The 27,364-nt window shown below is 43.3% G+C and overlaps 1 protein-coding gene across 1 annotated transcript in view; it reads left to right on the plus strand.

Annotated features, from left to right (window-relative positions):
- eif2ak4 (eukaryotic translation initiation factor 2 alpha kinase 4) overlaps positions 1-27,364 on the plus strand; it is a 51,587-nt gene that overhangs the window by 1,464 nt on the left and 22,759 nt on the right. Inside the window, exons 2-30 of the mRNA XM_084045278.1 lie at positions 397-512; positions 870-972; positions 1,061-1,234; positions 3,393-3,464; positions 3,627-3,775; positions 6,051-6,151; positions 6,492-6,649; positions 7,656-8,194; positions 8,499-8,614; positions 9,879-10,039; positions 10,408-10,865; positions 11,307-11,397; positions 11,496-11,585; positions 11,683-11,805; positions 12,898-13,002; positions 14,129-14,192; positions 14,287-14,366; positions 14,865-14,966; positions 15,096-15,146; positions 15,890-16,126; positions 18,418-18,493; positions 18,879-19,000; positions 19,493-19,542; positions 19,798-19,966; positions 22,144-22,260; positions 23,221-23,286; positions 23,402-23,572; positions 25,547-25,681; positions 26,953-27,060. Of these exons, the coding sequence (XP_083901404.1) occupies positions 397-512; positions 870-972; positions 1,061-1,234; positions 3,393-3,464; positions 3,627-3,775; positions 6,051-6,151; positions 6,492-6,649; positions 7,656-8,194; positions 8,499-8,614; positions 9,879-10,039; positions 10,408-10,865; positions 11,307-11,397; positions 11,496-11,585; positions 11,683-11,805; positions 12,898-13,002; positions 14,129-14,192; positions 14,287-14,366; positions 14,865-14,966; positions 15,096-15,146; positions 15,890-16,126; positions 18,418-18,493; positions 18,879-19,000; positions 19,493-19,542; positions 19,798-19,966; positions 22,144-22,260; positions 23,221-23,286; positions 23,402-23,572; positions 25,547-25,681; positions 26,953-27,060 (4,104 nt within the window). The remainder of the gene's footprint in view (positions 1-396; positions 513-869; positions 973-1,060; positions 1,235-3,392; positions 3,465-3,626; positions 3,776-6,050; positions 6,152-6,491; positions 6,650-7,655; positions 8,195-8,498; positions 8,615-9,878; positions 10,040-10,407; positions 10,866-11,306; positions 11,398-11,495; positions 11,586-11,682; positions 11,806-12,897; positions 13,003-14,128; positions 14,193-14,286; positions 14,367-14,864; positions 14,967-15,095; positions 15,147-15,889; positions 16,127-18,417; positions 18,494-18,878; positions 19,001-19,492; positions 19,543-19,797; positions 19,967-22,143; positions 22,261-23,220; positions 23,287-23,401; positions 23,573-25,546; positions 25,682-26,952; positions 27,061-27,364) is intronic.

Raw genomic sequence — 27,364 nt, forward strand, 5'->3', positions numbered from 1 at the left:
ACGATAATACAATGGTGCTAAAGGGATATCACACACAAAAAAGCCTCTGAGGGCTTATTTCCATTTTGGTCCTGTGTATTCAATTCATAGAGACATATATAATAATATACAATGATATATCCTAGACATCATCAACACTATAGTAGCAATAAAACATATATGTACAGTAAACAGTTCGGGGTGGAAGGGGGGGGGTCATTTCTGGTGTTCAGTTTAGACGTTAATCAGACCAGTGACATTTGCAGACAGCTGCTCTTTTATGGCGGGACCCGTGTGAATGATGAGTACGAATTTAGCTACGTTATTGTATTTGGTATGAAAGACTTGTCTGACGATATGTAATCCATGCAATGCAATCAGTTCATCTTATCTAAAGATCCATTGCATCTATTCAAGGTTAAAAGGCCTCCAGAGATTTATCTCTGCCTGAGACCCAACGGGCTGAGCAATGGACAGGAATGCCACGTGACCGTGGACTTGCACGTCAAATGCCCACCCACGTACCCCGATGTGTGAGTATTTCCCCTGATAAAGACCTTTTTGGAGGTTGAAACATTGTATTATTTGGGCACGTCGTTATAGGCGTTGTGAGCTTGTATATCGGCTATTTTTCAACAAAGTAATCAAGTCGAAAGAGATACCAGTATCCCTGAATCCCAGTAATATACATTTTGGGATTCCAGAATGTAATAATATAATCCTATTACATTCTGGACAGTTACCTTGCTGTTATACTGAGCAGCTACCCACATACCAAACTGACCGGTTGGTTTGAAATTTGAAGGACGGCAACAGCTTGGCTACGTTGTGAGTCTTGTGAATATGTGTTTTGCTCTCGGTTTTAAATGCACACATTTTGGCACCAACAGGCCTCCTCAGCTGGAGCTGAAGAACTCCAAAGGACTTTCAAATGACAACCTCCAAAACCTCCTGACAGACCTGAACAAGAAGGCAAGCATGCGGTGTGGCGAGGTGAGAGGATACACCATATGTACACACCATAAACGCACGCACGCACACACGCATGCACACTCAATTTATGGCTCTCATCCCTTGCTAGGTGATGATCTACGAGCTTGCAGACCTTGTCCAGACTTTCCTGAGTGAGCACAACAAACCGCCGTCGAGCTCCTTCCACGAGGAGATGCTGAAGAACCAGCGCAGGCTGCAGGAGAAGCTCGCCCAGGAGGAACAACAGAAGCTGGACCAACGTCGTAAACAGGAGGAGGACATGGTATGGAAAATAATAAACATGCACATACATACTCATAAAGTCCCTTTCCCACATGCAGTCCATAACATTGCTGGATATTAAAAAAAATAAGTCATTCACACGTTGGCGTTCTATATGAAGAAGTGCCATTATGGTGTCTGTTCCCACATTAGATAATAATAATACGTTTTATTTATAACGCACTTTACATTTTTGCAAATCATAAAGTGCTACAGGGTTTAAAAACAAAGGCATACAAGTAGCAAAGGAAAAATTTAAAAACATTCGGCAACAACGTAAGACCCTTCTTGGGGTAAAAAGTAGATCAAAAACGAATTAAGGCATAGAGTAAAAGACCTAAGAAGAAAAAAAGACTAAGCAAAAGCTTTGTTAAAAAGGTATGTTGACTGTGGCGGATGCAGTACGTAATGCTCATGTGAGCGGTGTCTAAAGCACGCGAGACTAGTGCCTATTTTCACCCGGGTGAGGATAGTCAACACAAACAACTATTTACTGTAAAAACTATTTACTATTGTTTTTTTAACCAGCCAAAAGTGTATGCATTGCAGCAAATAAGGACTCTGATACTGTTTCTATACAAACAGTATTACAGTATGTTCATTTGTACATATTGTTTATATAGCATCTAATGTGTGCTTGGGTGCCAGTGGCATTGTTTGCTACGGACAGCTTGTCTCTGCCATGCTATGTACACCCAGGTGTAAATGGACACATTGGTTATTCCACCCTGGGTGCAAAGAGCATGTTGGCTGCTGACACCTGGGTGCTAATAGATCTGCCAATATGTATATGGAACAAACAGAAATCCTCCCCTGTACGCAGTTGGGACAAAGGATTTTTTAATTCAATTTGTACACCTGGAAAATGTCAGCTGAGCTGATCACTATCACTGGTAAACGGTGTGCGTCTTCTGAGTACTCGCTGTGTACTGGCATCTTGTCTAGGATATAACCAGGAAATGCCAACTCATGAAAGTTGCTTTGTAGTTTATATTCTATGCATGTATAAATATATTTTTCATCAGATCTCTTGATTACACCAACATTGTTCTTTTGGAGTTTTGTTCTTGTTGGTGAAGATTAAATGTTGCAGTTTCCATTTAGAGGTGAAGAGTTAAAGGGATATTTCACGTTCAAACAGATGTTGGGTCATTTTATAGTCTACTCCCCCAGACAGTTTTTAAGTTGCTTGATTCAGTATTTAGATATTTGATATTCATTTTATCAGACACGCCCCCTTCCTATACAAACCCATTGTAACTTCAAACTCCATTTGTAACATGTTAGATTCATCAAACACACCAGTCCTTGGTTATGATGACTCACCCTGCCCTCCTAATACATGAGGGGGGCGTGTTTTTTCAATTACCTTTTTAATTTATTCAATTAATCATTTTTATTGTATTAGATATTTTTCATTTAAAAAAACAAAAAAACACGGTCTCCTCACGTATTAGAAGGACAATATCAGTCACCAGAACCAAGGACAGGTGTTTCCGTCGATGAATCTAACATGATTAAAATGGAGTTTGAAGTTACAATAGGTTTGTATGGGAAGGGGGCGTGTCTGATAAAATGAAAATGTAATATCTAAATACTGAATCAAGCAACTTAAAAACTGTCCGGGGTTTCTCAAAAGCCTGAGTAGACGATACAATGGCCCAATTATTTTTCGAAAGTGAAATATCCCTTTAAGTACCGTAAATGATACAAGGTTGGGGGTGGTAAAATGTACATAACGCATACTGTGAGAAAGCAACACCTGCTCCTGTATCAACATTAGGCCAATATGGAACAACGCTGCTGGAGTTTAGTGTATATGGGAAAGGGGCTTACACACACACCATGCAGTTGTATTGTCTGTCCTGTTAAATCTGTCATTGTTTCTGTAGTTTTCATAATATAAACAAATGATGATATTCATCCATATTCATGTTTATGACCTTTCATACCCTATATTGTATATATAGTTTATCCTCCATTTGTTATCTATGTATAAACAAGGGCAATAATATCTTAATATTTATATATATTAATATTTATGCTTTTACATTGCCTACATTGTTTGTAATATCTGTTGTTCATTCAAATGCACCAGCCTCGCTAAGTCAAATTCCTTGTAAATGAAAACATATTTTTGGCGATTCTGATCCTCTTAGGAAAAAGAAATCATGGCTGAAATCCAAAGAAGAGAGGATGAAAAACGAAGAACGAAGGAGATTGCCAAACTGGTGCCTGAGATTCACTCTCATTCTCCCATGAATATTAGACTTGTTTCTGATTCCCAGATAAATAAAAGTAATACAATTCAAACTGCACATCATTTAGTTTGCAGATGGCACAAATTAAAGAGTGTACAGTAACATTCCCATCATGTGACTTTGCAATCAAAGGAGCGTCTTGAGAGCCTGGAGCAGTGGTCCACAGCCAGCTCTGTGGTAGCAACGAGCCCCCCCCACTCAGCCACACCTCCTTGTGAACTGACGGACCATAAGAGAGGATGCAGTGGTCGGCGACGGACGACATCTTCCACCCGCCACAGGTACACAACACAAACCCCATCATAGAACAAAAAGGACACTATAAAGCAGATATTTCCTGGCATCTGGGTGGTACAGAGGTAAAGCTCTTGCCCACCATTGAGACTGGGTTTTGATACCTCCACGGTGCCTCCAGCTTGGCCAACGAACACTCAGGCATGCACACTAGCACCTTTTCAGTGAAATCTGCTTTCAGAAAATGATCACCTAAAGTAAAATACTGATACGTGGGTACTGAAAGTGAAAGAGTGATGCATGTCTATTGTCTATGTCTACTCAAAGTGAAAGAGGGATGTGTATCTACTGCCCACTCAAACTGAAAGATTGATGCATTTCTAGTTCCTACTCAAACTGAGAGTGTTAGGTTTTTCCATGCCTTCGGCGCCTGTGATATTATTATGATTATAATTATGTGTGTATTTACTGCTTATTTAGGATTTCCCAGAGTGGTAGGCCAACATAGACAGAAAGGGGTAGATACATACTGTATGCTTGTTGGAGGGCTGTAGGTCGTAAATTCTGTACCATTCCCTTATCTCAAAGAGGAGAGAGAGAGAGGCTCAAATGACATGCCTGATGCCTATGTTGGGGGAATAGAAAGACACTTGCTAGGTGCTCATCGTATTTGCCCAGTGAGTAAAGGCACATACTGTGGGTCCTTGCTTAGATTTTCTGAGGGTCATAAAAAGTCTCTTATCTGGAAAGAGAGAGAGAGACCAGGCCACCTTGGGGGGTGGACATGATATCTGGTGGGAAGCAACATCCTTTGTGTGGGTCTGTGTTGCAGAGTCAGTGGGAAATTAGTTTCGTTGAGGACTTGGGACGTGGTAGAAGTTTATAACCTGGCCTGGTTAGATCTTGTTAGTAGAATGAGAGCCTACTGGCAGGATCGTAGTTGACTAAGATAGTAGTTGACTGGCCACTTAGCAGCGCGATTGGCTGCTGGGTGTGTTAATGTATGTTTGTATTTGTGTAGTAAATAAAAACCATCAAAGGCACAGGTCTGAGCAATAACTACTTGAATTCCACCCAAACTCCTGGCCTAGTCAGAGGGCTGTAGTCAACCAGACGCATGAGTAGTTGCACCTGGTTGGATTTCAGAAAGAGTGATGTGTGTGATGTGATGTGTGCCTACTCAAAGCAAAAGAGAGTTATGTGTGCCATCAGTAAATGTGTCTTGGGATGTGTGTCTCCTCTGGGTAGAAGCCAGGCTGGCTACACTGTGTCATTTTGGCTGGCACTGTGGCACATTGCAAAACTGATGTGTAGAAAGAAAGTCTGATGTCATATTAACGACAGTGTAGCCAGCATCCTTCCACCCAGAGAGGACATACCCCCAGACCGCTCTAGTAGCAGCTCTGTCTTTCCCCTGCTCACACAAGCACCTCGCCTTGTTCACCCCTAACCAGTTTGCATGCCTGGAACACAATTAGCTGTGTTCCCTGGTGGGAAACTGTCAGGGATAGGGCTGTCACGATTACAAAGATTAATTGTCACTTAAATAATTGCGATTAACAATTTAATTGTGTGTTTGCCATTGAACTTTGGAACATATGAAGCATTTTAGGCTTTGTAATCAAAAATTGCACGGGGCAGATATGACAAATAACTGAAATATACAAAGAAATGATTGACATATTTAATATTTTTTATAAATGTAAAAAAAAAACAGAAATAGCTGATCTACAAGCTTACAACGCGTCACAAATAGTCAGGGAACTTTGTTCTTTGTCGCTGCACTGGTGGTGGCAACCCCTGCTGGTTGTTCAGGGTGCATGTTTAGCAGGGAGACCAAACAGTAGGGGCTGGCAGCGACGGGGAGGAAATGGCAACTAAATTTAGAAGAAATGAAAACGTTAAACAGTGCTGATGACTCCATGTGTATCAGTGGAGATGTGGTTGTCAGTCAACACACTCCCCCAGGATAACAGTGGGTTAGCAGTGACAAGAAGACTGTGTCGTGTTGTTCGAGGGGAATTGGCAGAATGACTAAATTGGACTGTACTTCTGTGTCAAACACGGAAGAGAAAGTAATATAGCCATGAGTGCCTCTCACACAAGTTGGTTCGATTTAAAGATCATGGTATCTAAAGCAATAAGCATAATCAGCAAAGTTGGTGGCTGTAAACACGTAGGGCGCTAATGTCCTATCTATACTCTTCATTTATGTATGAATACCATCCGCTTTGACTGTGTTACACCTATAAAAAAAAAAACAGTGGCTCCATGTTTTAGAAACACTGTGTTAATGCTTTGACTTGTCTCTGTTTGAATCAGGCGTGATACGTTCAGCGAGGACAACCATCGTTCTCAAGAACTTCTCCACTTCAGTAACAGCACTGTCGGGGAGCTTGTCGTCCACAGAGGGAAATGCATAGGTATTGATTTCAAACACTTTTTTGATCTTCTCTTTACTTTATGCTTTGTTTTACCACAAAGGTCTCACTGTGATTAGGAATCTTTATTATAATTTTTTTTTAAAGAAAGACTGACCAAGATAGTTTCAGACCTAGACAAAAAATTGCCAAAACATGTTTCTGTCCTGAAACCTTCATCAGGTTGTCTTATGGATTATCTGTAAATCAGTACAGCATAGTATAGCATTGTGTATATATATACTGTATTCATTGATTGAGAGAGAGAGTTATGCATTGTTGACCACCATGCTGTTTCGTCTGTCCTGCTTTTTGTTTGTGTCTGTGTTAATGTTTTTGGCAGGCGAGAGCGAGAGGCTGGGGCGTAGTGTTTACTATGGGTTTGAGGCCAACTCAGGTGACTTTGCTGTGATTTATGAGTGGTCCCTGCGATGGAACAAGAAGATGGGCAAGTTCTTTACCAGCCAGGAGATGGGGAAGATCGAGAACTGCAAGAAACAGGCAAGTAATGAAATATTGTAAGATGTAAAACCGTTTACTTGTGTGTCACTTATATTATGCCCTTATTGATATGTAGTCGTCTCTGTTTCAGTCTCTGTGGGGCAAGGTAAATGTTTTGAAAATGAATTGTGTCCCAAAGGTAAATTATCTCCTGCAGTCACTCCCGTTAAGCATTCCTACCATTCCTTATATAACTTACTCACATAACTTGAAATGAAATGGCAAAAGAGCCAGAATGTGACTTGACCAGTTGAAAAGGCAGGACTTGGACGCTCTAAAGTTGTTTTTATCTCTACAAATGACATATGGCTCAGTGGACGCTACACCCAGAAAAGTTGCCCCCCCTTATGTTTGAATTGGACCAAGTGGGATTCTCTCTTCTACCCCTCCAGGCTGGTATATCGGCCTCATGCACAGACGATGTGAGGCTGAAGTGGCCACCTTAATTTAACCGGCTTTGTGAAAACATGCTGTTGTGTTGCTGGTTGAGATTTCAGTTCCTTAACCATTCTTTTTCTGAGTTCACTGTTGGCTGGACAAGGAATTTGTGGTTTGTCAGGAAGTTTATTTCTGAGTTCCCACTTCTGACTTGGTCCCCTCCTTTCTTCTCTCTACACCAAATCTACTGGCCCAAAATAACTAATCCGACACTAAATTATGTCCCCCTTTTTGCACATCCCCCATTGCTGCTATGGTTCTTTACAGGTTAGAATGTGTTTACTACCTGTACTTTTAAACCTTTTTCTTTTTTTTACATTATATTATTTTCTCATTGTATTCATTTCATTACAATCCAGTAGCTCTGTTATCTTGTGTATAATGCATTGTTTGTATTGACGTTTTATTCTTGACTGATCTGCAAGCTCACAACGTGTCACAACAACGCAACATACTGTGAGCTTGTAGATCTGCTATGTTCACAGAATGTTCGCCCATTTTAAGAGGCCCAGATTTTGGACGCTAGGGTTCATGTGGTTAAACTCTTCCGCTCTTACCTTCACTGTAGATCCACGGGGCAGAGAGTGAGTTGAACTCCCTGTTGAAGTTGGAACATCCTAACCTGGTGCACTACCAAGCGCTGAGCTCCATAGAGAGGGACGACTGCCTGGTGGTCAGCCTGCTGGTGGAGCACGTAGCCGGGACCAACCTGACCCAGAGCCTGCTCAACAACACGGCCGTCCCATTGGAGAGACTGCGTCAGCACGCGGCCCAGCTGCTGGCCGCACTGGACTACCTCCACTCCAACTCTGTGGTCCACAAACAACTGGGGGCCTCCAGTGTGCTGCTGGATGCGGAGGGCAACGTCCGTCTGACCGATTACAGCCTATCAAAGAGGCTGTCCGATATCTGCAAGGACGACATCTTTGAGCAAAGCCACGTGCGCTTCTGCGAGGATACGGCGCTGCCGACCAAGACGGGCAAGAAGGGAGACGTGTGGAGCCTGGGGCTGATGCTGCTGGCTCTCTGCCAGGGGAAGGAAGTGAAGGAGTACCCTGTGACGGTGTCCAGCAGCCTGCCTGGAGACTTTCAGGACTTCCTCAACAGGTATGGATGGATGGAAGGATGAAGGAACTGATGGATGGATGGGAGGGTGGGTGACTGTGTAGATTGATGATAAATGGATGTCACTGTTTCAGTGACCCTTCCTTTCGTCCTTTAATGCAAAATGAAATAATCCTTTTTATTCTGAGCCACATACAGGACTCCTTGATTTCAGGCACACGTTGCATCACATTGCACATTGCATCGATTAGAGTAACTTAGATGAAGCCAGTTGTATCTATACATTACAGAGACTACAGTGGGGGTGTTCTTTATGAATTTGCCATTGTGTGTTTTTACGGGACAGGTGTGTGTGTTTAAATGATGCTGATCGCTGGACTACACAGCAGCTCTTGGAACATCCCTTCCTCAACCCTCCACCACCTAAAGCCCTGCCTCAGAGCCAGGAGGCCAGTCCAGAAGGTAACGCACGCACGCACGCACGCACGCACGCACGCACGCACACAGAACATATTTGCGTGAAAGAAATTTAAAGGGTGCGCTCGATATGTTTAAGTTCAGTAAATATGCAAGAATTGGTGGAATGTTTTACTGATAGGAGTACATTTTCTAGATCACCTATGGCTACTTTTATCACCGTCACTAAAATGAAGCTCATTTGAACAAATGGAGTACCGAAGTCAGGGAATCGGCTCTGTATCGTTTACGATAGTCAGTCACTCACATTTGATTTGAGTTTCTGGAGAAAATGTAATTAATTCTGCCGCGGTAACGGTAGAGTTCTCTTGCCGTCAGTTGATGCTTCACATCCATATGATTCTAATCACCGGGCTCAGTTCTTTTTTTGGTTCTTATATGCATTGATATTGAACACGTCTATGGGAATTCAGAATGGGGGAAAGAAAAAACGTGAAAAGCGTTACCCTGGCAGGATGCGTAAATTACATCAGACTTCGGTACTCCATACTCGCAGAATGCAGAGGAGTCAATCTGTCATTCGATAGTCGTGCAGGTTCTGGTTGTACCTCTACAGTACATCAGTGTTTCCCAAACAGTGGGTCGGGACCCGTTTGGGTCCCTGGAAGACATGACATTTCTATTTTGGGTCTTAACCCATTAAGCATCTGTGTCATTTTAGATGTTTCTATGTACATAACAGGAATTTTCTTAAATTCTTTGAATAAGAAATAGAAGATTTTCTCAAAACTTAGGTTAGGATATAGAAGGCGTTTTTAAAATCGGCCTCAGGTCTAAATGGGTTAAGCTAAAAAGGTTTGGGAACAACTTGTCTACATGACTTAATAGTTTCAGTGGATTCTGTTTGTATGAGAAATATTAATCAGCCTATCATTGGCCAAATGTATAGAATATATATATTTTTTTGTGTTTCAATAAGTGTGCTTTAATTTTAATTACTTTTTTTCTCCCTCTACACAAACCAATTTACGGGAAAATAGTAAATCTACAAGCTCACAATGCTAAGGTTCAAACATGTGGTTAAAACAATGTTGTCATTCTATGGGACCAACATTTGGTTTTAATAGACGGATGATTCACACGCGTACAACGTGCAGACTTGCTAATGGTAGATACAGGAAATGCACTGGAGAATATTTTCCACCAAATCTTCGACCAATTACATTTTATTTCTAACAATTGAACCCCATTTGTAGGAACGAACATTTGATTCATTGAAACAAGTATGTGTGTTTTATTCCTCTCCCAGAACTCCCAGAGGACTTTCCTTCATCGGTCATTCCTCGCAACCACATCCTCTACGCCCCCTTCAGTTCCCTGGGTGTTTTCCAGAGGCAGTTTTCACGTTACTTCAACGAGTTTGAGGAACTCCAGCTCCTGGGGAAAGGAGCGTTTGGTGCGGTTATTAAGGTACGCTGTCGTCAGCAGACGAGCTTGAACGTCCCAAGACACTGGACAGCGTTTTCTCACAGTTGGGCTCCTCTGTCTCTCTTTCCGTAACCATTTAAAGCTGCAATCCATAACTCTTTTCTGGTGAATAAAATGTTATCTTGACCAATCTGTATGGTAGAGTATGTTAATACAATCTAAATAACATAACTGTGGTGGTTGTTGCTGGTCTTCCTGCTCTTGCGACACGTTGTGAAGCTTGTGAATCGGCTATATTTCGTTCGAAAACGTTCGCCTATAATGACTTGCCCAAGATAGGCGACGCCAGGTTGAAAGTGGCCCGTTTTCATCTCTCTCTTCATTTTTTCCATTGATCCAATCCGGGCCAGGTCCAGAACAAACTAGACGGTTGCTACTACGCCGTGAAGCGCATCCAGGTCAACCCGGCCAGCAAGCAGTTCAGACGGATCAAGGGCGAGGTGACGCTGCTGTCGCGCCTCAACCACGAGAACATCGTTCGCTACTACAACGCCTGGATCGAGAGGCACGAGACGCCCACCCTGGGCGCGTTGAGCTCCAGCGACAGCTCACAGGAGCATAGGAGCGCGGCGGACCTCAAGCCGCCGTCCCACAAACGAGGGCCTCTTCTGCAGGGGGGCCTCGACGAGCTGGGGGGCCTGCTGGACAACGTGGAGGACGACGCGCCCCCTCCGGCCCTGGCCAGCTCCGTGGAGTGGTCCACCTCCATCGAGAGGTCGTCCAGTGCCAAATGCAGCGGAGGAGGACACGAGTCCAGTGATGATGAAGAGGAAGAAGAGGAGGATGACGTGTTCGGTGCCTCCTTTTTGTGAGTTGTTCTTTTAAATGGGTCGTTGGCTCTATATCAGTGGTTCTCAAACCTTTTCATGCCAAGGACCCCCAAATTGATATGTATTTGGCTGCGGACCCCCATCTGAAAAGATTTTGTGCCAGGGACACCCAGAAGAGAAGATTTGTGTTAAATTCTTTTTTTTAATTATTCAAACTCTGAGCTTGTAGATCTGCTATTTTTTAGTAGCCAAATGGATAAAGTGATTAACATGATTGTGATGCTGTTTTAACTTCTTTTGCTGGGGACCCCCTGGACCCCTGGGGGTCCCCGGACCCCACTTTGAGAACCACTGCTTATACCACGCCGATAGTGACATGCCCAAAACGGGGATGACGGGGGTTATTGTGGATAATATATGCAGTTGTGCCTGTTTGACAGCTTGTAAACTTCACTTGCCATCTTTCATTGTGAATCTAGGCCATCGCATAGCGACTCAGAGGATGACATCATCTTTGACGATGGCAATGATGAAAGCAATGATGAACTGTCCCTGGTTAGATTACCTAAGGTATTAATTAGTCTCCTGCTACCTTGTGCATCTTATTATGAATGATCATTATCATTATCACTGTCGTAATCATTTACCTTATTATATTGATCAATAAGGACGAGCCAGGCAAAAGACCGGCGACTGACACAACAGAGAGCACAGACTCAGAACGGCCTCTCCAAATAGCACATTACTTGTACATACAGGTAAATTCAAAATGACAATTTATTTAGGCTTCTCCTCTGTTTAGCCACTAGAGGTCACTGTCTGACATGTAATCGGTGCATTTTCTGACCCACCCAGATGGAATACTGTGAAAAGAGCACTTTAAGAGACACCATTGACCACGGCCTGCATCAGGACAACAGCAGGCTCTGGAGACTGTTCAGGGAGATCCTGGACGGCCTCGCGTACATCCACGAGCAGGTGTGTGTGTGTGCGTGCGGAGCAGATGTGTTTGTGTCGCAATGTTTTGGGCAGTTCAGTGTCTGTTTAACCTATTAAGGCCTGAGGTTCCGATTCTGCAAAATGTCTTCTTAAACCATAATGGTTTTCTGAAAATGTTATGTTTCTATATCAGTGGTGCTCAAACTTTTTCATGTCAAGGACCACCCAAAATTTTATCTATTTGGCCGCCGACCCCCATCTCAAAATATTTTGTTCCAGGGACCCCCAGAAGCAAAGATTTGAGTTAAAAATGTGCACATTTTCACGATTTAAAAAAAAATAGCAGATCTACAAGCTTGTATATCTGCTATTTTTCAATAGCCAAAGTGTAAAATAATGCTTTTTAGCTCAAATCAAGAAGTGACACAGATGCGTTCCAGGTCTTAATGGGTTAAAAAGCTACAATCTGGGCCTTAGTTTAATGAATAAAATGTGACTAACCGATCTAGAGGATGTTAATAATGTTAATGCAATATAACTAGCACAACTGCAGTGGTTGGAGGTGGTCTCCCCATACTCTTCTATTGAGAAATGTAGACCCTGGTGTCGGCGGGTAGGTCACCTGTGGGTTGATGACAATGTCAATAAAGTCATTTGAAGCTATAGACAGCACGCCGGATTCCTAAAACTTACTGATTGTAGCTTTAAGGATATTACAGAAGAGCAAACAGGAAGGAGAGGTTTTAAGGTGTCAGGTTCAGTTTAGCCGGAGCAAGTGCAGAACACGCAGACGAGTTATATTGAGCGAAACGCTTCATCTTCTAATCTCTTACAGTAACTGTTGGACATTGCGCAAAGTAGAAAAAATAATGGCATGTTTTTACCCTTCAGTAATTCAGTCTTTCTTCAAGTCATAACCACCGGTTAGTGCTTTAAAACCATGTTTACACAAAGGTGTTCTCAAGGACCTTCTTAACACGTTCATACTGTATATGATTTTGGTTTCACCTCCTTTCCTTTTAAAACAAACAAGCCCAGCTTCCAAAGGAAACACCCCAGAATAACTGTGAAGACCTATAACAGAGACACGCGTTATTAAGCACATGTTGTTTTTTTAATCTTCTCCATCAGGGGATGATTCATAGAGACCTGAAGCCCGTCAACATCTTCCTCGACTCGCAGGACCATGTGAAAATCGGAGACTTTGGCCTGGCTACAGACCATCCCGCTAATGTGGTACGCATTACTACCACTTTAACAGTTAACGGCACTCTGCTGTCGACTAAGGCAGTGGTACTCAAACATTTTCAATGTCAAGGACCCCCAAATGAATGTGTTTTGGCCGCAGACCCCCCCATCTGAAAGTATTTTGTGCCTGGGCCCTCCGTACGTAAGATTTGTGTCGTTGAAATGTTTCAACAATTTTCAAAATTCTTCACGATTTTTTTTTCAAGATCTTTTGAAAATTGAAGATCTGCACTATGAGCTTGCAGATCTTTTATTTTCAACTGGCCGATGTTCATAGGGTTGATAAACAGATTTTGATGCTATATTAATTAATTTTGCTGGGTACCCCCCCTGGAATCCCCCCAAGGACCACTGGGGGGATTCCAGGGGGGGTCCCCAGCAATCTAATTCATAAAATGACAGAGATGCTTTCCCGGATTGTAGAACCTCTTTTTCCTCAGGTGTCAGTGGTCAAACGGGTCCTATTACGTCACAATTAGGGTGGTGGCCAGCAGTGCAATCTAGTTTAAATTGATGGGTCCAAAATGACAGACCCGAACCCTAATGGGAAACCTGGGAAACTTGTTCTGTGATCCAATTGTTTCCAAATGTTTTATTTATTTTAAATGACGAACCCAAACAATAATGGGCACGCGTAATTCATTCCGAGTTCTGAGATTTTACAGAACTGACCAGGTGCATGTCCTAGAGCAGACAAATAGTAATTACAATTGCTATTAAAATTGCTGTTCTAAAAGAAGTTGACAGTAATATAGGCTACTTCATAATGGAATCTAGCAGCTACGTACTGTAGCAGCAGCTTACAATAAGTGATTTCTCTACACTCTAATGCAACTCGCTGGCGTGCACCTCAACCTTTTCCATGCTTATTTCACGTTGATCCTAGGTCAGCCTAATCATCGCACACACATTACACAGCACTTTCTGATCAGCAGTTATCACGGGTCTTCTTGGATCCACTCAGGACGGGTATTACGCTTAATGATAAACAGACCCGACAAAACCGAACCGTGAATACCTTCTACAGTTGAGTGCAGTGATGCTATGATGTTATGGATGTTTTAATGATGTTTAATGATGTTTAATGATGTTTAATGTCGTTTATTCCTGCCAGGCTGCAGCTACATGTGAAGTGGAGGAGACTGGTTCTGCTGCGATGAACAAACCAGACCCAGCAGGTGACCGTTCAAAAAAACCTTTTAAGTTTGTCACTCACTCTCGTTTGCGGTGCTTCTGAAACGTAACATTTCTGTGCTTTATACGTCACTCCAGGCAACATGACGGGTATGGTCGGCACTGCCCTCTACGTCAGCCCAGAGGTGCAAGGAAACACCAAAGCCACCTACAACCAGGTATAAGATATCAATCCACCTTTAACAACTCCTGTGCAGAGTTATCTTCTTAAACAAAATAAATATACAAAGATACATACGCTGCTGCACCAGCCTCTGAAGTCCATGGTGTTCACTGAAAATCACATATTGTGTATAGTTTCCAGCTTTGTTTTTCTCATCTCATATATTTTGAGTAAAATTATTAAATAATAAAAATGTTTCTATACTGTTGCTTCAGCGTAATGAGAGAAATGCCTCGTATGTGCAGACATACCTGGTAATAAAAAAATACTATGATTCCGATTACATCACTATTCAGTCATTCTGAATAGTGGTGTAATTGCTGTACTTACTGTAGCTGTTATAGCCCCCGGCTGGAACCTGTCAAAGACTAATGGACTACATGTGCCTCGGTGCCAAGCAGAAATTTCATCTGCATTATGCCAGTTTTGGTACACAAAGCATTGAGTATTGTTGTGTATGATATTCCCTCCAATCATCTCTGTGTGTCCTCAGAAAGTGGACCTGTTCAGCCTGGGAATCATCCTATTCGAGATGTCCTACAGGCCCATGACCACTGGCTCCGAGCGCATCTCTGTGCTGGGCCAGCTCCGCACGGTGAGTCCTCGTGAAGGGGTAACAAGAATCGGAACAATCAGGGGCATTAAGTAAGGGTTGTGGTGGGGGGGGGGGGCTTTAAACCCCTGGGAAAGTTGTTCCTTACCCCCGTCTCTTCTCACTCCGCAGGAGGGCATCCAATTCCCTGAAGACTTCACCGAGTACGAACGAGGCACGCAGGTGAGCCCGTTCACCATTTCAAAATGTAATAATTCACCTCCCTGGAAAAAAAGTATGTTTAGGACCTGAAGAATTGACGGGGTTGCCTGGTGGCTCTGCTCAGCCTGATCTCACAGAATGTAGTATACATTGCACGGACCCAGTGCACCTCATTCCGTGCATAGTCGCCTAGAAAACCTGTGCATATGTACTCCGAGTCCCACGGTGGGAGTAACCAGTTGCAACCCGGGAAAACCCGGAAGCAGAGCAGTCCCCACAACAAAATATACGACTCTGTGCCTATCGGTACATAACTCAAACGGCGCTGAGTAGGCTCAAGGGAACGTTGCAACGTTCGGGACGGCAACTCGCTCGCTTTAGCTCACTCGGTGGTCCCTTACGTGGCTCCAGTTCCCTTGAGACTGCGCGTCTCCGAAATGGTTTAGTCACAATGGGGGAGATGCGAGGCAGCTATGCACGGATTTTCGGGTTTTCCAGTTGTCTATGCATGGAATGACACCTCCGTGCAATGTATACTAAGTCGTGTGAGCTTGTATATCTTGTATATATAGCTTGTACTTGAAAGTGTGAGAACTGCTGATTTAGAACGCATTTGTAGAATCGGCCTCAGGTCTTAGTGGGTTACATTTCATTATACAGTGTACTATATACTGTATATCTAGTTATATGTATCACTTCATTTTATGTCATGCTCTGTTTGAGTTCTACTTTTTTCCCACGCCCCCCACCCCCCTTACCCCCAGAGATCGGTGATAGCTTGGCTGCTGAACCATGACCCGGCCCTGCGGCCCACGGCCCAGGAGCTGCTGAAGAGCGAGCTGCTGCCCCCACCACACATGGCCGAGTCAGAGCTCCACGAGGTCCTGCAGCACACCATGGCCAACATCAACGGCAAGGCCTACCGCACCATGGTTGGCCAGCTGTTTGCCCAGAACCCCACGCCCGCGTTGGACTACACCTACGACATTGACCTACACAAGGTAACGTTATGCCCTGGCACTGCCTGAACAGACCTAAAATCAGTGGGTTTCTAAATTAATGTTGGGGGCCGCAGCAACCAAGGGGGTGCCAGACTGGCCAATTAGAAAGGAAATTGTCAAAATGTTTTTAAAAAACTTCCAAATTAGCAAAAATAGCCAAGCTTATAGATAGGCTATTCATTATTTTTTTAAAGCCATTTCGCAATGGGGGGCCGCAGCCAGAGGCTATGGCTGTTTGGGGGTACTTGGCATGGAAAGGTTTGGGAACCCCTGCCCCAACTTGTTGATAATGGTCCACATTAGGGCAGCACGATTCTTGCGAAAATGTAAATCAAGATTTTTCGACCTAAAAATCTCGATCTCAATTTTCCTCAGTATCGTTCATTTATTTAGCTTGCAAACTCATATATGCTTTCCGAGTAGGCTAATACTAATCTGTTTAAGGCTCCTTCAGAATTAATGTGTGGTGTGGGGTTATTATAGTAATGGGACAGTGGCATGCGTGCTATGAATGAGGAAGAGAGACACGTGAACACAAAGGAATGGAGTTGTATGACGTGAATGTTGAATTAACAGTGTGTGTGTTTGCTTTACATCGTGGTTTGACTGTCATTGCAGCCATTATTGTTCAGAAGCAAATAATTCAACACAGATGTATGAATCAAGACCCATGTTTTTTTTGTTTTTTTAAAAACGCTAACGCTAAGAGCACACTCACAGGAAATCCCAAATTGCTGATGGGTGAATCAGCATGCTCTGATTCAGTCACTTTCGATCAACTTGTTGGGGTTTTATTGTCTTCATATCTTCCCCTTTTTAACCACATTAACTTAAACCCTATGTACTATACTGGCTGGAGTCCTCCTTATTTGCCTCTACTCTAAAATCTAATCACAGAAAATAGCCGATCTACGAGCTCACAATGCGTCCCATTGCAATGCATCACAAGCTTGTAGATCTGATAGTTTGGTGGAATGTTCTCCCTAGAACAGTAACGCTGGTGTTCAGGTGGTTAACTGAAATAGCAGATCTACAAGCTAGATCAGCTATTTCAGCTTTTCTTTACATGTATGAAAATGATCAAATGTCAATAATTTCTTTGTATATTTCGGTTATTTGTCAAATCTGCCCTGTGCAATTTTTCATTTTGAAGCCTAAAAGGCTTCATATGTTACCATGTTCAATGCCAAACTCACAATTAAATCGTTAGTCGCAACTATTTGAGTGACAATTAATCGTCAACTTAAATTTGTAATCGTGACAGCCCTAGCCCGCCCCCTTCCCCTCCTCCTAGCTGTGCCTTGTGTTGACTGACTCCCACAGCATCAGATCTGGGTGCCCAGCCAGCCTCATCCTTCTCTCTCTCTGACCTTGGCCGTGACCCAGGGGCCGGCCATGTGACATCAAGTGCCATTCATAGCACTCTTATGTAGTGACCATCCAGGGCTTTTTCCCCTGATGTACTGTGAGTGTGCATCCATGCCTCTGCCAGATGGACAAGTGGTTGAAAGTAGCCTCGCGTGGCCAGACAATATGACACGACACACTGTGTGGATATTAGTATGGTCCCTATCAACGATAGATTTTTTTCCAAGGGGCGGTTACAAAAAGATCCAAACGGACTCTATTGGTTAGACCTAAAACCAATCAGAGCAGTGCTTCCTGCTACGTCACACACAAGCGCCGGTGCTGAAATAGTAAACAACGAAAGTTAGCTCCACTCGTATTTAGTCTGGTAACCAGATGAAACCATTCTTAACACATCTTTCTTTCCAACAAAAGCTTTAAGGGCAATTGTTTGTTCGTCTTTTAGAAAAGAAATATTTTTTAACGTGTTTACTACCGATGCTATGGCGGCGTCCATCTTTGTTGTGAAAAAGTGAAAATGAGTCTCCTGCATTGTACGTAACGTCATTGCTTCAAATAAGGTCATAAGCCCACCCACATTTGGATACTGGGCCCTGATTGGTCCCTCACGACTTCGGAGGGAGAGAAATTAAATCTCCATTGAGGGGGGCCAGACCTAAACTGCCGAGGGCTAACGTGCGATGCAATTTTGCGAAGGCAGATTCGTCTGGAACCAGGCTAGGTTGAAAGTCAAACTAACAAGAGGCAATCATTGATCTATACCAGAGTATTTTTCCCACTCTACCTGTAGGTGTCACTGTAGACACATAAAAACGGCGCTTCCGTCATCTGGTCCACATAACAGAGGAGCAGAAGGGGCCTGTAAGTGCTTAATCGATGTCTCCACGTCCCTAACAGAGCCTGTTTGTTTGCTCTCCCTCCAGGGCAACTTCAATTTCAACGCTGCCAAATTACAGCAGTATGTGCACGAAGCCATCACCAGGATCCTCAAGAGGCACGGTGAGTGTACACTACACTGTACTTTGTGTGGAGAGGGGGGGGGGGGTGCAGGCGTGGTGGGCCTCTGTTTACCCTCCACTGCAAACCACTTGGACTCCTGACCTGTCCCAACTAAGCCCGTTTTTAGGACCCCGCCGTTACCATCTGCTCCGGTGGAAGCGCGAGGGAACAATACATGTACTGTTGCGTCGGGGAGCAACACAGGTGCCAGGGTTATTTTTGTACATGCTGCTGATGGTGTCCAGCTGTACATGTTTGTTTATGCTCAGTTTGTATCTGCCTCCAGGGGTTAGGGTTATGTTTTGTTATGTAGATGTTGCTGTAATGCATTATTGTGTGTGTGTGTGTGTGTGTGTGTTTGTGTGTGTGTGTTATCGTCGTCTAGGTGCGGTGCGTCTCCAAACGCCATTGCTCCTCCCCAGAAACAGGAAGTTGTACGATGGCAGCGAGTTGGCCTGCTTCATGGACCATAGCGGAATGCTGGTTACACTGCCCTATGACCTCCGCGTGAGCAGATACACGCACACACACACTTATGCACACGCAAGCATGCATGTGTGCTCACGCATAAATACCAATTATGCAAACAATCCCATCAGCGGGCACACACACACACACACACACACACACACACACACACACACACACACAGACACACAGACACACAGACAGAAGGTGTCTGCAATCAGCAGGTGTCCTGAAAATTGGAAACTCTGAGAATGGCTATCTTCACACTGTGATTAATTACAGCCTGGCATGTACTGTGTAGACTGACTGTGTACTTGTTATGCCCCTAGGCCGGGTCGTAACAGTACTACTGACTGACTGACTATGTACTACTGACTGACTGGCTGACTATGTACTTAATATCTGACTGACAGACTTATGCACTACTGAATGACTGTCTGACTGACTGACTGACTGACCGACTGACTACTGATGTCCTCGTATTATGCAAAAACACTCATTGAGGTTTTCTCCGCTCTGTGTCCACCTCAGATGGCATTCGCGAGATTTGTGGCCCGCAATAACATAACATATCTCAAAAGGTAAAGTGAAATGGATTCAGTCCGGCTGTTTTCATGTCCGTCTTCCTCTCTTCACTCATAATCACAATTTACTGTTTCATATGGAAGTAAATGTTGGTTGTCTGCAAGTATAGTATTAACCCTTTCTTAGGCTTTATGTACTTCATCGTATGATGATCTCCAAGCAATGTGTTGTGAGCTTGTAGATTGGCTATTTTTTTATTTTTTTTTAATGTTGGAATTGTGTGCATGAATTTGTGTGCGTATTTGACACAGGTACAGCATCGAGCGTGTGTTCCGTCCCAGGAAGCTGGACCGCGCGCACCCCAGGGAGCTGCTGGAGTGTGCGTTCGACATCATCGTTCCCGTCACCCACAGCCTACTGCCCGATGCAGAGATCATCTACATCGTCTCGGAGATCGTCCAGGAGTTCCCTGCCCTGCAGGTCAGTAGCCAGGCCGTAGGAACCTGCCCTGTCATACACCGTAGTGATGAAGTGAAGTTGCGTTCCGCACATTCCCCTGTTTTTGTTTTCGCATGGATGTATCATTGGTATTTCCCGTTGTAGTGGAAGTGCACATTCCTCCCATTCCGCATTATACAGATCATCCGACATATTATGTCAGTGCTACATATTTACCTAGTGAGTTTGTTAACGCGCAGTTCTGTCCACTTCCTTCCTTCACTCCCGATACAGTCCATTTCCTGGGCAGACTTGGTGTTAGCTCTGTTCTCATTTGTATGTACTGTACTGTGAACTCAGTCAACCCTGTGATTAGACCCTTGGTGATCCCCATGCGTCCTGGAAAACCTGGAATGTTTTGATGCAGTTTTCCATTCATGGACATTTCTAAAATAGTCCAAATGTCCTGGAAAATATGTCATTGTCCTAGAATGGTTTAAATATTGTATTAATTGCATTATTTATTAATATGTATTCATATTAATTGTACACCATACATTTTGAAGGGGGCATAAACATAACTGATGAGTGCAGATTAGGCTTTCGCTAAGGTAGGAATCGGTCAGGGTTAGGGGAAGGGTATTGTTTATCCCATCGACTATAAAAAAACATTTAGCCTGTAGCAGTGTGTTTTATAATGACACAAATAGTAGGATGTCTTGAAACCATAATGACTCCAGCTATCTGAACCCACGCAGACAGGGGCATCATTTCGCAATTGCCAATCCCCCAGTGTTCGCATTTAACCTAAACTTCAGTCAGGCTTCAACGCTTGCAGATTTGACTCTTGCGTACTGAGGATCTGTCAGTGTATGCATTTGTGTGTGCGTGCACACGTGCGTGTGTAGGTGTTATGTAAGTGTGTGTGTGAGTGTGGCTGTGTCTTGGGTGTATGTGACTGACACAGTAACACATACAGTAATCTTTTAACACATACAGTGATCTTTTTTCAGTGCTGGATATTAACCCACGTTAAACATTTAGTTGAACCACAGGATAATGAAATAATGGTTTTATAAAACTGTTATAGACACGTTTTGTCTTCTCTGCAACCATAAATTCATTAGTGTACATCACTTTCTTTTGCCACCCTGTTTTCTGAAATAACACATACATGCTCACAGACATCTTGAAATTGTTTAATATGTTTACCCAGCAATCAAAAACAGCATTTAATTTGATTTGACAACAGAAAAATAGAGACTCGTAAATTGCTCTAATGCTCTAATCTCTTGAGAACACAAGGGTGACGCAGGGGTAAATCACCTGCCCGCCTCCACGTACTGTAGACTAGGGGTTTGAATCCTCCGCTGTGCCGCTGGCTTGGCCAGGGGTTCCTTTGAACACAATTAGCCGTGTTCACGGGTGGGAAGACAGGAGGGAGGGAGGGAGGTCGTGGTCACAGAACCAGTGACTCCTATAGGTCAGCCTGTTCAGTCGGGTGTAGAACTGGAAGGAATAGACTCTGTGCATAAGTGTAGTCCCATATTTCCATAAGGTGGCACACCCGGCCGAATCCTGTTCCGGTTGGTCATAGCTTTATTTGATTGGCTCGGCAGCAGATTTGAACCGAAACCACATAATTATGACACCTTGATATGACCTTGTTCCCCCAAAATTCGGCTCAAACATGGGTAAAGATGCACTCTACTACGCTGCCACCAAAATGTTGAATGAACCTACGCAAAGACATAAAGGTACCCAAACTCAAAGCTAACCTAAAAGAGGTAAAAATAAAGTATTTAATCAATCAATGTCCAGTTCAAATCTGCTGCTGAGGCAATCAAAGGCATATATGGGACAATGGGAGTTGGCAGTGACAAGGGACTAGAATACACGGGGGAATCAGGAATTGGCATAAGGACAAGAAAAGGAAAAAAAAAAAATTTGCTAAAAGAAGAAAAAGAAAATTATCTCTTGAAAATAGTGGGAACCCTGTCCATGGATTCCTGTTCAAGCAGCCAGCTGTTTGTGTTAAAGCCTTTTAAAGTGTACATGAGTCAAAGGCAGACACAACGGTCATTATTCACTGAGAACCTCCATTGTACAGCAGCGCTTCTTTAAGTGTGACGGACGGCAGAGCCTTAATTGCAGTTTGAGAGGGGGGTGTTAATGCCATGTTTCTGTATGTATGTATGTGTGTCTTTTTTTAACCACAGGAAAGGAACTATCACATTTATGTGAACCACACCAGCCTGTTGAAGGCCATCCTACTGCACAGTGGTGTTCCAGAAGACAGACTGAGCCAGGCTTCTAACATACTGTGTGATGCCATGGTCAGTGCACTTAACCACTTAAAACCCAGGATCCATTATCCGAGTGAAAACTTTGGCAGAAAATAGCAGATCGACGAGCTCACAATGCGCTGCGAGCTCACAATGCGTTGCGAGCTTGTCGATCGGCTATTTTCTGTGAAGATATGACTTTTCCTTCACAGGTGTGTTCCTTCCTGAACACACCTGTGGATTATTATACCAGGAAATGACTTGGACTTATGAGGAATCATACCAGCGAAAAACCCTTCAGGTGCACACTTTGTGGCAAAAACTTTAGTCAAAATGCTAAAGATTACTTTTTGTTGCTCTCCCTCATGGAGCTACTTGCGGATTATACCAGGGTCAGTCCACCCTTAGGTGAACACGCACTGACCCTCTGCACCTTAATTCCCATGTATAACGCACAAACTTTTTTTTTTTTTATTATTATTGCGCTCTTTTTTCTCTCTAAGCACCTTAGCGTCTATAAGTATATCATGCACAGTATACATACATTGCTGCTATGCTCAGGCACCTTAGTTTGTCTCTTATCTCAGGTACTTTGTAAATATGTAGATAACTTGTTTTTGGCCTTCTATTGTTCTCTTGTTGATCTCCTTCCCACTTGCCCCCTACCCCTCTTCTTCTTCTCTCTCCCCACTCTTCTTTCTACGGAATCTAACGTTGCGATGGGAGTGATGTACAAAAATGAATTTCACCCACTTTTTTACCTTGTAAACCTGTGATGTGACAATAAACCTGATTCTGATTCTGATATTTAATGTCGAGCGAAAACAGAAAATACACTTGCATAGAGCCCTGAATTGTGTCATGCAAAATGTGTCACGCTTCGTTTTAACACTGTGATACTTATTTACTGTATATACTGTATATCAGTTTATTTTTTATTTTTTTTATTCATTAAATGACATCTGAATAATATCATCCATGGTCCTCAACCTGTTTGTGTATTTGTCCCAGAGTGAAAAGCTGACCAGGAGGGAAGTGGAGGCAAAGTTCTGCAACCTTTCACTGTCCACCAACAGCGTGAGTGTCCCTGTTGTGCCCTTTCTGGGTGCACAGAAATAGCCGGTAACAGAAGTTAATTTTCAACATGCCAACATGTTTTGAAGAACGGGTCTTGTGGGGTCTTGTGGTCCAGTTGCAGACGCTCTACAAGTACATAGGGCAGAAGGGGGACCTGCAGGAGCTGCGGGAGCTTCTGTCTTCACTGACCAAGCAGAAGACAGCTGTCACACAGCTGGCCAAGCAGGGCCTGAAGGACCTGGAGGAACTCACTGTGCTGCTGCAAAGACTGGGGGTCAAGCTACAGGTGAGTGGACTAGACATGTCAAGTTAAAAGACCGCAGCATTCTCCTTGTAGAAAGACAATGTAATAAGAACACAATTACACCATTGAGGAGAAAATGAACAAACCTATTTCCTCCCAAGATGTTCTACCGATGTTCTGCTGAACATCACCACAGAGACACCAATGCAAACAGTGTGTGTGATTGGTCAGACACTCGCAACCTACCATGGACACTTTTCTTTTTTTTTCTTAAAATCTTTATCCCGTGGTTTTGTAACTCCATTTTTCACCCAGTGCCAATTATCTTTGTAATCCTGGGCGCTACACTCCCTCATGCAAACTCCACACAGAGTAGGCCCACCTAGGGTATGAGCACTGATGACGCGGAGGAGAGGACACGCCCCCAGAGCCCACAGCGTCCCCGGCGGCAATCAAAACCTTCAAATAAACCTTCTAGCTGTGAGGCGACAGCACTACCGACTGCGCCGCCGTGCCCCTCCATGGACACTTTTCAAGAAAGGTTGTCTGAGGATGTTACGAGGTACATACATAGATGATCGCTGTCTGAGGGACTACAAACACAACCAGATGCCAGTTAATTAATAGAGAGAGAGAGAGTACATTTGTCTACTGTCTGTCACCAGAAATGTAGAAATCCCCAAGACACATTTATGTCAAAGCACGACAGGGGGTGATGAAAACAAATAGCGGTTTCAGAAAGCTGAAAAGGTTTGACTTTGTTTGAAGTATGCTGCCAGCTTTATTGTGTTTGTGGTGTGTGCAGCGATTGGACTGTGTGTGTGTGTGTGTGTGTGTGTGTGTGTGTGGGGGGGGGGGGGTCGGTCTGTGGCGAGTGCAGAGCTCTGTGGAGGGTCGACAGTGACACCAACCACCGCACTTCTCTGCCATGAACACCGTGAACAACCGCAGAAAGCATACATTCACTTTGAGTGAGTTTCTGTAGGTTGGCCAGTATGATGTACGTTATCTATATTTCAATGACCAACATGAACAATTCAATGTTTTTTGTTGGTGTTGTTGTTTTGACATAATTGAAAATGTTTTTTGCCTCCATTCTACTGTTGTCTCCCCTTTAAATCTGTGTTATTTACAGGTTTCCTTCATGTAAATATCTAATACAATATGGAGGTACGTTGTTGAATTGTGTTTTGAAGGACGTTTAGAGAAAAATTCAAGACGTATCTATTAAAATTTGGTCAATAAATATATCATATTGCCCGGTCAGTCATGATGGGAGTAGTAGGGTATTTTCATTGAACAGGAGCTGGATATATTGTCTTACCTGCTCCTGTAGTTATTGATCTGTTAGCCATGAGGTACTTCCTGTAGGGAAGAGGACGGTTGTCTAAGGCACTGGTTCCCAATCTTTTTAGCTCTAGACCCAAAAGAACAAATGTTACGTCTCCCCGGGACCCAAACTAGTGAAAATAGCAGATCTACAAGCTCACACATGTCGCGATGCTTGTCTTTCCCCCTCTAATTCATGGATTGTTTTTGATTAGTTTTTCGTTTTTTCAGTTAATGGAATTATTTTTAACTCATTCACTGCCTGAATTATTTCTGGCCGCGTTTGCCCACTGCCAAGATTTTTCATTGAAGAAAAAAAGTACTCAGGAGCCGAGATACAGAATTTTTAAGTTTAAAGTTAACAAGGAAGTGGATGGGAGTCTAGATCTTCGAAAAATCATATCTCCTTGGTCTTTGGGTCAATTTAAAAACATTTTTTTTAGATTTTTTAAAAAGTCGTTTTAGTCGTTCTAGGCAGGCATGGCTTATGGGACAGAAGTCGTTTTAGTCGTTCTAGGCAGGTTAACTCTAAGGAAAATTGTGAACTTGTGAAAGTTTTTGAAAATCTTTTGAAATCATAATAATTGCAAATAAAAATGATCCGCGACCCACTGTTTGGGAAACCGTGGTCTAAGGTTATTCACTCCTCTGATGGTGTGTGTGAAATGTTTTTGTCTCTTCCTACAGGTGGTGGTCAACCTTGGGCTTGTCTACAAGGTGCAGCACCACTGTGGGGTCATCTTCCAGGTCGTAGCCTTCATCAGGAAGCGGAAGCGCACCGTGCCAGACATAGTGGCAGCAGGGGGGCGCTATGACCACTTGGTAAGTAACGGTAGAACCTTGTTTTGAACCACTGAAACCATTAAAACCGGGAACTCAATCTGTGTAACAACTTAAACCATTATTTCATACTTTGGCCATTCAACAATAGCAGATCTACAAGCTTGTATGTACAAGCTTGTGGATCTGCAATTTTTTCTTTTTTTTTGTGTGCAAATCTTTGAATATATATATATATATATATATATATATATATATTTTACAGCAAACATTTTTAACTCATATCTTTGCTTCCACCACCATGTATTCAGCCATTCTGACATTAAGAGGGTCTTGGGGGGGTTGGGGGCTCTGGTCTTCTTTTGATCTGAGTTTAGTCAGAGGGACAGGGACAGTTAAAAGACATTGACGATCAAAGCGACCTTGAAGTATGGTAGAGTTTTAAGAGTTAAACAATATATGGAGCTCTGCCACGCAAGGCAGTAAGTAAGTAAGTAAATAATAGTAATTGTCTGTCCGGTGGCAAGCTCATCTGGAGTGTATCTCATACACCGTGAGGCCTTAGACCAAACCTGGCAAACTAAGGTTACGTCTAGGGAGGGCACTAAGGCAGTGTGCCGTCGTGTACCAAAAGTAGGTCACAGTGACCCTATAAGCTCAATCACAATCTCTGCTTCGTCCAGGACCCTTGAACCCCTGTGGGAGACAATGGATTTGCCCAGCAGTAATTATGTACAGTACCTGGACAGGCATCCCTATTTTGGGCTTGTCATGCCCATGTTATAGGAACAAACTTTCGAAAGATTCCAAACATTTCAAAGATCGATCTCAGGTCACAAGGCGTAGCGAGAGATAGGCTATTTTCACTATTTGGAGTACGCCGCTATGTATAGAGCTGCAATGGTAAACTGAATGGTATAATGAATGACTTGAAAAAAATAATGAATTCAAGAAGTTTTTATTTGTCACTGACATACAGGTACAAGCAGCTAAATGTTGTCCCACAGATTGTGCCACATAAAACGAAAAACGCATTTAAAAAAAGAATAGAATGACAATAATGAAAGATAATATGCAGTGATAGAACTATACACTAATACGTAGGGGCTTGTCTTATTAATCATAATTAGCAGCAGTTTCCGTGTGCAGTCAGTTCTGATCCAAAGAAATCTAAATGTTCACCCTGCAGTTTATTTTACAGCGTAGCACACATTTCCATGTCTCGCCGCCTTATTTGTATTCACGTGTGTTTTTCTGTTAGTGTTGGTAACGTAATCCAATTCGTTTGCTCGTGTCCTCTTCTTTTTTGGTAGATCTTGGAGTGTCGGGGCCCTGCGTCCACGGTCCCTGTCCCCTCGGCGGTCGGGGCCAGTGTGGCCCTGGATAAAGTCTGTCTGGCCTTGGCCAACATGGAGGAGCCAGTGAGAGACACACACACACACACACACACACACACTGAAATTCATAATTATTTTTAATGAAGGAGCTACAGACAGCCTTTCATATTTAATGATGCCTTATTACTGCAGTCAACCGTCGAAGCCGCTTTTAGCAACACGTTAATAACTATGATCACGGTGCCTCTCTGGACTCCTCCGAGTTATTCTTGGAGCAGCGTCATTTAAAAAAAAAAGTTTTTCGATGTAAAACGATGTGACTTCCAGCTTTAACAGCGTCTTGTGCCCAGGAAAACTGCACATAATGTCTGCTCCTGAAAAACAGACG

Source organism: Gymnoscopelus microlampas (genome assembly GCF_963454915.1).
Source record: "Gymnoscopelus microlampas genome assembly, chromosome: 20".
Lineage (NCBI taxonomy): Eukaryota > Metazoa > Chordata > Actinopteri > Myctophiformes > Myctophidae > Gymnoscopelus > Gymnoscopelus microlampas.